General features: G+C 39.3%; 1 protein-coding gene across 1 annotated transcript in view; it reads right to left on the reverse strand.

The window, feature by feature from the left end:
- The window catches only part of LOC148145982 (coiled-coil and C2 domain-containing protein 2A-like), a 73999-nt gene extending 60127 nt beyond the window's left edge, over positions 1-13872 (reverse strand). The window contains exons 1-3 of the mRNA XM_087999269.1: positions 13729-13872; positions 7628-7690; positions 5420-5573 (exon numbers count right to left, since the gene is read on the reverse strand). Of these exons, the coding sequence (XP_087855395.1) occupies positions 5420-5573; positions 7628-7690; positions 13729-13872 (361 nt within the window). The remainder of the gene's footprint in view (positions 1-5419; positions 5574-7627; positions 7691-13728) is intronic.
- Positions 13873-14222: the final 350 nt, after the last annotated feature.

Genomic DNA, 14222 nt, shown 5'->3' on the forward strand with positions numbered 1-14222 from the left:
TGTCCCTTGGTGTTCCTTATCTCTACATTATTATTTTCTGAGCCAATATCCTTTCTCATTAGCACATTGATTTCCCCCTTTACTAGGAATACTACCATGGAGGTGGAATAATTGGCAATAATGAATACCCTGGATATTCAGTTCCTGTCCTTGGTTACCCTCCAGCCAAATCTTCATAATAGCAAATATATCATGACCATACATATCTAAGCACTGTTAAACAGTCTACTGTATTGCAACTGCTCTATGAATTAAGATACAATTGCCTTATTAACCTTGTTAGTGATCTTAACTCTATTTTGTCCTATGGCCTCATTTGTTTTCCACCCTTGGTTTTTCTACCATCTGTATGTTTACATTTCTATCCTTGTTTCCCTTTCTCTGTCTCCCTGCTCAGACTCCTACCTCCTTGATGTTCTGGATAGTATCAGCAAACACCTCCCAAAGAATATTCATCCCGATCCTGCCTAGATGCTACCTGTCCTGTTTGTACTCGTCCCAATGTATCTATGAATATGAATCACTCTCATTGCACCATTTCTTCAGCCACTTATTCATCTGATATAGCCTGTTATTTCTATGTTCGCTAGCACATCGCACTGATATTAATCCTCATACAACTACCTTTGTGGTGCTAATTTTAAGCTTAATCCTAATTCCCTATACTCATCTTGTAGGACCTAATCTATTTTTTACCTATGTTGCTGGTACTGATATGTACCATGTCTTAATGCTATTCACACTTCCCCTATAGAATGTCTAGCAGCCTCTCTGAAACATCCTTAACCCTGTCATCAGGGAGGTAATCATGGGTTCTCTTATTATTAAAGACAGAAATACTTGCAGAGACCCCTCCTGTTAGTTGTCTAATTGTCCACACCCTTTCACAGTTTAATGTAGCAAGACTGCAGAGCCTAGATCTGATCTGTTGTTAGTGGAAATACATCTATTGCATATTGCTTCTGTTGTTTGGCATGCAATTAGTCTGAATTCACCAGCTTGATGCCTCATTTTAAGGAATTTTTAGTGCTGTACCTTTCCTGCCTTCCTGCACTCTTCAATAATCCAAGATTGATCATCCTGCATAATGGTAATGGCAAAGTGACACGATATGCTTAGGCCATGAGGTTGCAGATTATGGTTGAATACAATTCTGCTGATGGCCCACAATGCCCCATGTATGCTTAGTTTTGAATCGATTGATCTGTTCAAATTTTATTCCAAATTTTATTACAATGGTAATACTATACATCACAATTGAGAGTGTCTGCAGTGTGAACACAGAACATAATTGCCATAAGAACTGTGGCTTGGTAACTCCTACTAATACTGGCATGCATAATTGCATCTATGATAAGTAAACTGGTCTGGACAGATCCTGGCTAACCACCAAGTTGTAACTTAACACCCACTGACACGGGCAGTGAAGAAATCATTGCTTGTGAAGGCGTGACAGTCAGCTCCACTGACTGAACGTTGTGCATGCAGAAAAGAAGGCAGCTTTTAAGACTAAAGCATTGGATAAAGTTTGGCATATAAGGATATCAGAAATAAATTTATATTCAGGAGATATGGTATGTTACAGAAGATAAATGTGGAAAAATTTGTGTAAAGTTAGAGAGAATGATTCAAAAATAGTAATTTACAGAATGGCTAATAGAGTGCATTCACAAGGTTAATTGGCACTGGTTACATATTTAGGGACTGAACAAACCATAGGAAATGAGGAGGCACTATCTATTCAAATACACATATGTTGGACAGTTTTGAAGAACAAATTATGGTAGATCAAGGGCTATTTGAATATAGACAACAACTAAAAGTTGATACCAAATTAATATTTATGCCAGAAGTACAAGAGAATGAGAAATGTCAACAATGTAGGGAGGTCAGAAATATGGATAAGGTGTGGAAGATTAGATCCATGGATTGCCAAAAAAATGGTAGAGATGTGAAAAGTCAGAAAACACAGCAGAAGTCCTACAAATGGACCTGAAGGTGAGCATAATCCTAGGATTAGATCACAATCTTGTAAAAGGAGTTCTGATTGTAGGAGGGAGAGACATTGTTGTAGTAGAACATGATAAGTACATGTCACAGTTTAAGAAGAACAACGATTACTGAATAGGTTGGGAATACAATGACAAATAGTAGCCCTTAGAATTGACAGGTTTTAGTGACAGCGAACAAATTGTATAAAAAGGATTCCAAACAACAAATTGGACAACTGGAAAGAATTTGATGTATACACTATACCAGACAGATTACAGCCAGCCTTGTGGCACAGGGGTTTTAAGAAAAATCAAGATATTAGCTCTACTTCAAGGAAACTGATCTTCTGAGGTATTTTAGCAACATATTCCTGGGAATGTAAGTCAATCAATTCAAAAGCTATGTTTTCTCAGGGTGAAAAGTTTCAAAGGATTGTATTTTTGGAACCACCTACTGAAACAGATGATATATTCAGAAAGCTATGGAAAATAAACAAGTGTTTTTAGGGTTGAACAATGCAGCAAAGGCATATGGCATTTCTCAGGTAGGTCTGTCCTAGTGAAAGTCAGTTGCATTCAGCTTAAAGCAGCCTAAGTGATGTTTTACTAGTATCACAAACAGAAACCGGAAGTCATTAATTATTGCCTGTGGGGCTATACTATAGAATTTGGATAATATGATATAGATACAATAAAAAGGAAATTCAAGATTTGAAGTCAGACCTCAGGCTCATTAATTATATAGAAGTAGATATTGCACAGCACAACTCAGGTGTGACTTGAGATCGATCATCATACTTCAAAAATTTAAAATCACATTTTGATAAATTAAGGCAGGTCTTTATAGAAAGATGATATTATCAAGGGAAGAAGCTAACTAGTTAAGTCCTTGGTCAGATAGGCCAGTGGGCCAAGGAATAGCAGATGCAGTTTCATTTATATAAATGTGAGGTGTTGCATTTGGTAAGGCCATACTGAAGCTGAAAACTATGATGAAACATGCTAGTGTTGAGGAAGTCTTGGGAGCAAATAAAACATTAATTAGATTAATTTTAAAAATGCACATGCAAGTTTCCAACCTTGAGTGACGCAGAGGTATGAAGCTCATCTTTTTTTAAAGTGCTTCACATGCCAATCTTCTAGATTGCTATTTGAGTACAATAGATGTTGGTTGAGAGTGTGGTGCTGGAAAAGCATGGCAGGTCAGGCAGCATCTGAGGAGCAGGTGAATCAATGTTTTGGGCATAAACCCTTCATCAGGAATGAGGCTTATTCCTGATGAAGGGCTTATGCCCAAAACATCGATTCACCTGCTCCTTGGATGCTGCTTGACCGGCCATGCTTTTCCAGCACCACACTCTTGACTTTGATCTCCAGGATATGCAGACTTCATTTTCTCCTAAAATAGATTCTTAGTTGGAAAAAATAACTGTTGTTTGTTGGTTTGGGAATTCAAGAAAATATAAAGGGTGGTTAAAAGTACCTTACCTCCTGAAATATTGTAACAAGTAGAAGCTATAGATGCAATAGAATAATAGAAGCTTTAGATCATGCTTACCTGAATTACTAAAGAGTTGGGAATTTGAGAACCGCTTGTCCATAGATTATTATGTGGATAACCATTCTCTTTGAGACAATGGATGTTGATGAAGCTTTAACTGAGAACTTAAGAGTTCTTGTGGCACAGTGGTATGTCCCTACTTCTGAGCCAGAAGGCCTGGGTTCAACCATGCCTTGATTCTTAGGTTCTCATGGTGCAGGTTAAGTGTCTGTATATATGGGCCTGTTCTAATGGAGACCTGGGTTCCACCCTTATCTGTTCTAATCAAACAGGTTGATTATAAAATATTTAAGATTGAATAGTGTTATTATGGCTGTTGTGGCACAGTGGTAGTGCACCTACCTCTGGGTAGAAAGCCTGGGTTCAAGTCCCAGCTAACCCAGGGGTGTGTTACAATGTGTCTGAACAGGTTGATTTTTTTTAAAGACAAATAGTTAATAAATTCTATCCACAAAGAAAGAAGACTTAATTTTGTACCTCACTGACTGGCTTGGATTCAGATTAACAGTTCTATGAAATATTACACTCTCCCTGTATTAACCTGAATTTAGCGTAGGCAAAATCCCTTTGAGCTCCCCGTTCCTGTATTCATAGACAATGGTTTAGAGAAATTTCCACACTTGCTGCTATCTATAAAACCTTCAACTCAACTACTCCAAAAAAATTTTCATGCTTTGGAACTGTTAATCTTTATAATCTGGGTCCCAGATGATTAGATTCTTGCCCTCAATAAATCTGGAGGGAGCTAATATTTCTCTTCAGCTTGGGGCTTCCTGCATCTTTTCCACCATACCTAATTAATTTTGCCAACTTGTGCCATTTGTATCACACCTAGTGCTTATCTCATTCAGTTGGCTTGCAAAGTAGTATGATATCAGCAGTATGGGTTCAATCCTCATAATGCCTGAGGTTACCATGAAGTACTCTCCTTTTCAACCTCTCACCTTGCCTAAGGTGTGATGGCCCTCAGCTTAGATCACTACCAGTCATGTCTCTCTAATGAAAAAGCATCCCCATAGTCTGGAAACATTATGGCAACTTGAATCCCTCAAAGACGGGAGGATGCTTGCCAAAGTGTACAGTTTTAGGCAAGAAGCTGCACCATGCACTGTGCTTACCTCTATCAGACCATCTTCACATGAAAGGCTATGTCATTCCTTCCCAGAATGATATAGTAACAAGTGGGATGTTGATGATTACTCCTGAGTGATATGCCCTTTTACCATAATTGCAGAGGTTGAAAGAGCAGAAAAGTTTGGAGGAAGCTGTCAGCACTAATTAGTAATCAGCTGTTTTTGGCAACTGGCTGTTATGCTGTGACTGATGTGTATCAGTTTGTGTGCTTGTGACTTGTGGCTAGAGGATACAGACATAAGTAAAGTACTGTGTTCCAAAGTCTCACGCTGAGATCAAATCTGCTATCCCACTATTTTATCTTTGGAAACAAATTCCAATCTTACAGCTGTAAACGTGTCTTCTCAAATAAGGTAAGATTGTAAGTATTCACCTTTGGTTATCAACTGTATTGATTATTGAAAAGAAACAGGATGAAAGTCTCATTGCATGAACTAATAGCTCTTATCCACATAACAAAGCACTTTGTATGATGTTTGTGAAAATAAAAATACTTCAAGATCACAGGACCGGATTTCTGGCAATTCTTAAATGGACCCTGTATCAGTATTCTCGGAGGAGAATTTCAGAGCAGATTTTGTGGTAGATTTGAAGGCAGTAGCCTGTAATAGTATATTTTATTTGATTATGATTTCAATCTACCGCTAAATAACCATAATCCAGATAAACACCAAGTAGTAGTTTAGGATGAAGTACAACAACATTAAAGGAAAGATGCGAAAGAGATACTTACTACTTCCAACTCCTTCATGAGTAGTTGTTACTATCTCATCACTACCAAATTCTACTTCTTCCAAAACCGCGGTATTGGTAATTGTGGTTACATCAGGAATGGGTATATACACCTTTGCCAGTAGTTTGATATTTTTGTTCACTAATTCACAAATCTATAAAAATAAGAGGTTAACTTGTTAGCATGAAGAAATGTTTCACACTACATTTTTGGTCACATTAATCACAAAAAATTAAAATCCTTCAATGCTGCTCAGACAATAGTTTCAGAACTTATCTAGCTTCTCAAAAATTGACTTTGATTCTTTTCAATGCTATGACGGGTATAATTTATTTTCTTTAAATATCGTACATATGTTCTTACTACAGATGTTCAGATAGATTTTGCAAAACTGACACACTAGAATTTTAAAATGTAGAAATGACTCCTCAGATTTCCCTTGTTTGAATTAGCATGTGAATGCAGAATTGGCAGGTGCACATCTCTATTGTAACAATTAAACCAGATGACCTTTCAAAGGAGAGTTATTAATATATTGACCTCACAAAATCCAATCTGTTTCATCTCGTATTTCAGGTTTTTGAAATGTGGTAGGCACACAAGTTGACTGACTGAAGAAGTTGACAAAGCTGATACCTGCAATAGCTGATGGATCAGATGACCTAAAATTATGAAGCTGTTTCAAAATTAACAACCTTGACATAAAGACCATCATTTGGCATAAAAGTAATTTATTAGATGGTTATAAACAATAACAGAAATTGCTGGAAAATCTCAGCAGGTCTGGCAGCATCTGTGAAGAGAAAGCAGAGTTAACATTTTGGGTCCAGTGAACCTTCCACAGAACAACACGTTGAACATCACTGAGATACTTGTGATCCTAGGTGGATTCAAAGCACTAAGATGAAACTTCGGTTGGAATCCAAGTGAATGAGTCTGAGCCAGAGGAAATCACTGAGGAATATAATATGGGAGGACTAACAAGATTAAAGAGAATACAATGAATTGTGGGACCCTAGAAAGAACAGAGGATCAAAGGGACCTTAATGTGCATGCCCACAGATCCTTGAAGATAACAGGACATGTGGAATACTTGATATTGAATACAAGACTGGGGAGATTATAATGGAGCTGTATAGACATTAGTTAGGACACAGCTGCAATATTATATGTACCTCTAGTCACCACACAACAGGAAGGAGGTGATTGCACTAGAGATGATGCAAAGGAGACTCACCAGGATGTTTTTGGGCTGGAGAAATTCAGGTATGATGAAAGATTACATAGACTAGGTAGTTTTCCTTCAAGCAAAAAAGGTTCAGTGGGGACCTGGTTGAGACTTATGACATTATGAGGTGCATAAATAGGATATGTAGGAGGTAGAGGAATCAATAACCATGAACATAGATATAATGTACAGGAAATTTAGATGGGATTTAAGGAAGTATCATTTTGCCCAAACAGTGGTTGGTATTAGGAGGTCACTACCTGAAATACTAATAGAGGTGGGAACAACATTTAAGAAATATTTTGATGAATATTTAAAGTACCATAACCACTACAGGTTAAGTGATGAAAATGGGATTAGAACAGATAAACACTTGATAACCAGTAGGGACATGATGAGCTGAAGTGCCCCTTTCGGTGCTCTAAAACTCTATGACTGGCTTTGTACTACCCACTCCAGCTCTCTCATCTGCCATTGACTCTGCTAAGCCCTCCTACATCATATCCATTCTGCTTCCACAGTGTGAAACTAATGAATTGAGATTGCTGGCATGCGTTAGCAGAGCTGGGGGTGGAGGAGAAGTGTTTTGATATTTCTACTGATCCAAAGGACTTATTTCCCAAACAGGCTTTACATCTGGTAGGAGCAGCCCTAAATATCTCAGTATAAGTACTGACCTAAGTACTAGGCAAACAACCCAAGTTTGGGCACTGAGAGGCACTGGGCCATCAGAATTGGTTGATTAGAGTTGAAAATGGTAGATTGCAAGTTCTGATTCAAGCATAAGTGGACTCCTGGGAACCTGTATCTCCATTATTGCAGAATTCAATTATGTATCCCTCAAATGAGATGACAAGATGTAGATCATTATCTTTGGCAGTATGTTAAGACAGCAATGAAAAATGTCTTTTTTTACAGGTTTGTCAATGTCATAGCATCCACATTGTTTGATGAGACCCACTGATAATCTCTTCAACTACCTCAACGTAAGTGGGCTCCCAGGAACCTACATTTCCATTATCGTGGCCCTCAATAGTATATCCCTGAAATGAGAACCACAAGATCCAGATCATTATATTTGGCAGTATGGTAAGATAGCAGTGATAAGACCCACTGAAAATCTCTTCAACCATCTCAACAGAAAGCACTTCTATTCCCACCATTTTAAAATTGTACATGATAGCAGGCAGACAATCCTGCACTGAAATATTGAATGAAAACAATAGGCAAATTTTTATAGGGGCCTAAATTACACCACAAGATTTGGAGCAAAATTATACAAGAAGTCCGGAATACCTATCTCGATTTTGGGAGCAACATGCTGCATCTTTTATGTACCATTTGGGCAGTGAGGTGAGCTTTTCGTCAGGCAGAAGTGAGTTGCCAGTTAAGAGATTACAGCTTGTTGAAAGCATTATTGCACAACTCCCCTCATTACTATTAATCTACTATCTTACCAGATGTACAAAATAACCAGATGATGAAAATTCTTGACATGGAAGACATGGAAGACATGGGTACCTGGCCATCTCAAATCACATCTGGTTGTGAAAAGCCTCCAAGTTGCTCAGCTCCAAACAGCACTTCAGGGCATGATTCATGGGCATCAAATGCATTCTCACTCATCCAGAGAAATTGGCATCTGACATTTTCCAACCTCTCATGATCCTCATGGCACCTCTTGATCCACTTGGAGGATGATTAGTAGGCACACCATTGCAGGACGTACAGGAATTAGCATTGAAATGTTGATGCAAGGGTACTGTGCACAACAGAGTAGGTGCCCCGCTCATAGATTGGAGTAAGCTACACCTGAGGGCATCTACTTGCATACTTTCTTTGCCATGTCTGTTTGTCAGCCAGAAATAAAGGCTATCAGAATTGTCATATTGAGGTGCACTTTAGTGCAGGCACACAGACATGCTGCTTGACAGTTGGGATGTTTCATACTCTAAGCAAAAATATATTCCATTAGAAAGAAAGATACAATGAGAAGGATGCACAATCCTTAACTATCTAATCAAGTTAAGGATAGTATCAAACTGAAAGAGAAGAGGTACAATGCCGAAAAGATTAATTGTGCCCCAGATGATTTTGATCAGTTTGGAAACTTGCAAAAGATTACTTTAAATAAAAGGGAGAAATTGGAGTATTAAAGAAATGTTGCACAAAAAATAAAACAGATAATAAAAGATTCTACAAAACTTTAAAATGGGAGAGATCTACTAAAGTATATTTATATTCCTTAGAAGCTAAGAATGGGGAATTATTAATGGAAACCTATAAAATTCTAACCAAATTAGACAGGAATAATGTTCCCAATGATGGAAGAGTCCAGAACCAGGTGTCACAATCTAAACTATTTAGGATTGAGATAAGGAGAAATTTTACCCAGAGAGTGGTGAGCCTGTGAAATTTGCTATAAAAGAAATCTGTTGAAGCAAACACTAGCTCTGAAAACTAGTGTTGGACCATAACCTGGTGTTATGTAATTTTTAACTTTGTACACCCTAGTCCGACACCGGCACCACCAAATCGAAGCAAAAATACTATATGATTTCAAGAAGGAGTTGCAGCTAAAAGGATCAAAGAATATGGGGGAGAAGTGGGAGCAGTTTACTGATCAGCCATGATCTTAATGATTAGTGTTGAAAGCTCAAAGAGCCAATGGTCTAGTTTCTTATGTTCCTATTTTCTAAATTTCTATGACTATTCATGATTACTCAGTCTCTCAAAGTAAAGATATATCTTGTCCCTCAAAATTCTTTCCAATGAATTTCCCACCACCAAAATCTTGAAAAACATGAAAAAGTAAACTCTTTGTGGAGGTCATTTGGGCAAAGTAGATTCATGAGTTGTTTACAGGCTAGCAGAATCAGATAACTCAAAAATGGAAGCCATGATAGCGGAATGTGCAAGCAAACTTAGAGAGAAAAAACAGTTTTTTAAAAGTAACTGGGTAATGAACGTACTGGTCATACTGGCTCACTGTTCTGAGGACAAGAAACAAGCACCGTGGATTGGCAGCAAGGGGTATGAGATTAGAAAACACGGTTCCAGTACTGACTCAGGAGATATTAGATTAGATTACTTACAGTGTGGAAACAGGCCCTTCAGCCCAACAAGTCCACACCGACCCTACATTTACCCTTTTACCTAACATTACAGGCAATTTAGCATGGCCAATTCACCTGACCTGCACATCTTTGGAGCATGGGAGGAAACCAGAGCACCTGGAGGATACCCACGCAGACACAGGGAGAATGTGCAAACTTCACACAGTCAGTCGCCTGAGTCAGGAATTGAACCCGGGTCTCTGGCACTGTGAGGCAGCAGTGGGGCTAACCACCGTGCCACCGTGCTGCCCACAATATACTTTGGGAGGAAAAGGTTGTACACAGAAGAGCAGATATCTAGCAGAAATTCTGAAAGGAGTAGCCCAGAGAGATCTCATGGTGAAGAAAGAGGCCTCAGCCAGGCAAGGCAACTGGGTAGCTTGGGTAATGGAGAGCCTTTTCAGATAAAGGATAAAAGTAGAAAAATCTATAATCAAGTAGTGTTTGTGGTTACTATTACAATGGAAGATAGCATGGTAAAAGAGGCTAAATTAAGAATTACAGAACTGGAAAGAATTCATGTATATTCAGAAGCTGATGATAGTGGTAAACTTGCTCTGACACAATATAGATCTGTATGGAAATAGTCCTACTCGATGGAACTTAGCAAGCCAAATTTAGATTGGTATCTAAACGCTTTGAGGAATATTTGGGGGAAACAGATTCTCATACAGCTGGGAAAGTAATCTTGAAAATAATTTCAGCCATTTTAATAATCTTTCCTTGGAAGTGTGACCTGCTTGAAAGGTATATATTCTTATAACCCCCTAAGGAAGCACTAGGAATAAAGAGGAAGCTCTGGAAACTATATAAAAGTGTTTATGGGGTAAATTATGTTTCAGGGTATGGTATTTTTCAGTAAGGGCAGGTAAAGAAGGCAAATGGGCAAAAGTGAGTACTGCAGATGCTGGAGATTAGAGTCAAGAGTGTGGTGCTGCAAAAGCACAGGAGGTCAGGCTGCATCCGAGGAGCAGAAAAATCGATGTTTCAGGCAAAAGATATTCAGCGGGAATGAGGCTGGGAGCCTCAGGGATGGAGAAATAAATGAGAGGGGGCTGGGACTGGGGGAAAGGTAACTAAGAGTGCAGTAGGTGGATGGAGGTGGGGCGAAGGGTGATAGGTCGGAGGGGAAGTTAGAGCGGACAGGTGAGAAGGTAGATGGACAGATGGGACGAGTTGTGAGGATGGTGCTGAGCTGGAAGGTTGGAATTGGGGTAAGGTGGGGGGAGAAAAATGAGGAAACTAGTGAAAAGAATGCAAATGGTGTGTTGGCCTTCATTGCCTTCAGGAGCACGGATATTTTGTTACAGTTAAACAGGGCCTTGGTGAGGCCACACCTAAAATATTGTGTGCTGAGTGCAGTGAAGGTTTACCAGGCTGATTCCGGGGATGGTGGAACTGATGTATGAGGAGAGATTAACTGGGTTAGGATTGTTTTTGCTGGAGTTCAGACGAATCGGGGGGAAATCTCATAGAGACTTATAAAATTCTAACATGACTAGACAGGGTAAATGCAGGGAGGATGTTCCCTATGGAACCAGGGGTCACAGTCTGAGGATTTGAGGTAAACCATTCAGAACAGAGATGAGGAAACAGTTCTTCATCCAAAGAGTGGTGAGACTGTGGAATTCATTACCTGTGGAAGTAGTTGATAGCAAAACATTGAATGTATGCAAGAGGCAGCTAGACATAGCACTTGGGGCAAATGGGATTAAAGGTTATGGGGAGAAAGCAGGATTAGGCTATTCAGTTGGACGATCAGCCATGATTGTGATGAATAGCTGAGGAGGCTTGAAGGGCTGAATGGCCTCCTTCTGCTCCTTTCTTCTGTTTCTATGTTAATGTTGGAGTGTTCACAACTGAATGCAAACCCTGCAGCATTCTTTTGGTGTTAAAATAGAAACTATTCGAGCATTGTTATGATGCATAGTGACAATCTTTTGTGTAGGGCCACCAATGACTTTGAAGATACCTAATCAAGTCAGAAAGAAATTCAAAACTGGCAATCAAGCTTCTGGAGTTTTAACTACTTGGGATTGAAAATTAAGCAGGATGAGTCAGCTTCAGTTCTACACCAAGAGCCTTACTCAGAAAATGCCAATCTTATTGCAATTAGTCACACCATATCTGGACAAAAAGATGAGACAGCTACTAGGGATTAGATGGAACTGCTGAGGAGTCTTGTCAGACAGCTCAACTTGTTAGGCACAAAGACCAGACCAGATGTAAGTTTTGGTGTATTGAAACTTTGTCTGGCTATAAAAAATCCAAAACTGGAAGATATCTTACGAGCAAATAAAACTTTCAAAAATTGAAATTAGAGAAGTGTATACTGAAGTTACTAGCTTTGGGTGATCCCAATAATATGACATCAGTCATTTTTAGTGATGCAAAGCATTAAATCATGTCAATGGATTTTCCAGTGCAGGAAATTGTGATATACCTTGTGGGAAAAGAATGGGAAAAGATTCCCTTTGGCATGAAAAATAAAGAATATAAGATGAGTATTGAGGGGTGCATTAGCTGTTGAAACTCTAGCTCAAGTTGACGCTGTTGACGTGGCATTCTATTTGTCTAAGTTCTTGAAGGAAATATTAAATGTAAAAGGGACTGAAAGAACAAGACCAAGAAAATATTGTGTTGCTAATCAGTCTTTGTAGGATGATGTGTAATCATCAAAATGTGCAGTGAGATAAGGCTAAATATAGATATAGCCTAAAATTCAAAGTAGATGCTGGAGAGGAAAACAATCTTTAAGCTTAGATAAAGAGATAATTGTCATTAGATTTTGAATGTTTCACTATGAAGAATGCCTCCAAAGAAAAGATGCTAAAGGTTCTAGAAGAGGGATGTCTCAATATGTAAAAGCAAGAATATAGGGTTTTTTTTAATAACAATGTACCATTGTGTACATATATATTTTTAAACCAGAGTGAGTCTGTAGAGTGAGAAATGCAAATCCCTTTAAGCTCAAACAGATCTTCTCAGAAAATGATTCAGCATTGCAAGCTCTCAATAGATTTTTTAATTTAAGAGATGAGTTCTATTCGGCAGTTGCACCCCCTTTATAGTTATTTGAAAAACATTCTGGTGTTTTTTGATTGCACTTCAGCCTATACTCCTCGTCTTGGAGCACCCGGTGCAGAGTGTGGCAGGCAAGTTGGTGGACCTCCTCATGGGCCTGCTCCTGGGCCTTGCCAAAGTTGCCATCAACAGGTCTAAGAAACTGGCATGAGGAGGCCATTATGCCTCACTAATTTTTCCCTCTTCCACGATTACACTTTCAGGTGGGTGTCCTTCAGGAGGGAGCACACAATGTTCTCAATGCCTTTCAAGAGTGTGTGTGTGTGTGTGTGTGTGAGAGAGAGAGAGAGAGAAAGCTGGGCACCACAGGACGTGGAATCTATTATTTCCCCCTTCAACTCCATTTAATTTAATCACTTCCCTCTTGATATAGAAATAATTCCACAGAGGCTGGTATCCCACCATCAAGTCACCCTGTATTTATCCATGGAAAATCCTTCAATCTGGCACAGCATTGTCAGAGTCAGCACACACAGTCAGAATTTCTGACATGCATCTTTCTATCTGTCAAACAGGGTTCCCTGATTAGACCAGATTAACAGCCACAATCAGGGAACTCATTCTCTGTGAGGACCAGCTGGCTGGCCTTGTTACAATCACTACATTTCACCCCTTGAGTCCAAGGACGTAGACCCACCCTTTCTCTTGGAGAGCATCCTAGAGTATTTTAGCACTGGATCAGGTTCTTGCCCAATACAGACAGCATGTATTGCCCGGGAGCTTACTTCTTGCACGAGGACTGCCTCGATAGAAATTCAATCTCTTCTTCTGTCAACAAAGTTGGCCTTGTGGGTACATCCGTCATGTCCATCTTGGTATCAGAAGTCTTGTCAACACTTAACGGAGAGGGTGAACCCACAAGTTCTGGCAGTGTTTCTGACTGTTCCGAGTGGCAGGGCATATTTTGCTCCCATATTGTTTGTGAGTTTGCAGCTTGCATATGGGTCCATGTCCTTGTTCAGAACCATCACACATGCCTCTTTCCCATGCAGGGCCATTTCTGTAGTTCTTACATCAAACTTCATCTCACTCTCGTCACAACTTAAGTAACTCCACAGAAGCCAGTATCCCATCACCAAGTCATCCTTTATTTATCTGTGGAAAATCCTTGACTCTGACGCAACCTCATCAGAGTCAGCACCCAGAGAGTCGGAATCCCCCATACGCTTCTTTTCATCTGTCAGCCAGGAGTCACTGATTGAACCAGATTAACAGCCCAGTCAGGGAACTCATATTGGCTGACTTCATTATAATCACAGCATCTCCCTTTCCCTCATGTTTGGTGTCATTGAATTGTCCCGATGGCATGTATATTGGTAATTGATTCAGAAACATGGCTGATTTACTTATAGAGGATAAAGAAAAACAGAACATG

The sequence above is a fragment of the Chiloscyllium plagiosum genome, unplaced genomic scaffold (genome assembly GCF_037043375.1).
Source record: "Chiloscyllium plagiosum isolate Xiang-an unplaced genomic scaffold, Cpla_swu_hap1 HiC_scaffold_22, whole genome shotgun sequence".
Classification (NCBI taxonomy): Eukaryota; Metazoa; Chordata; class Chondrichthyes; order Orectolobiformes; family Hemiscylliidae; genus Chiloscyllium; species Chiloscyllium plagiosum.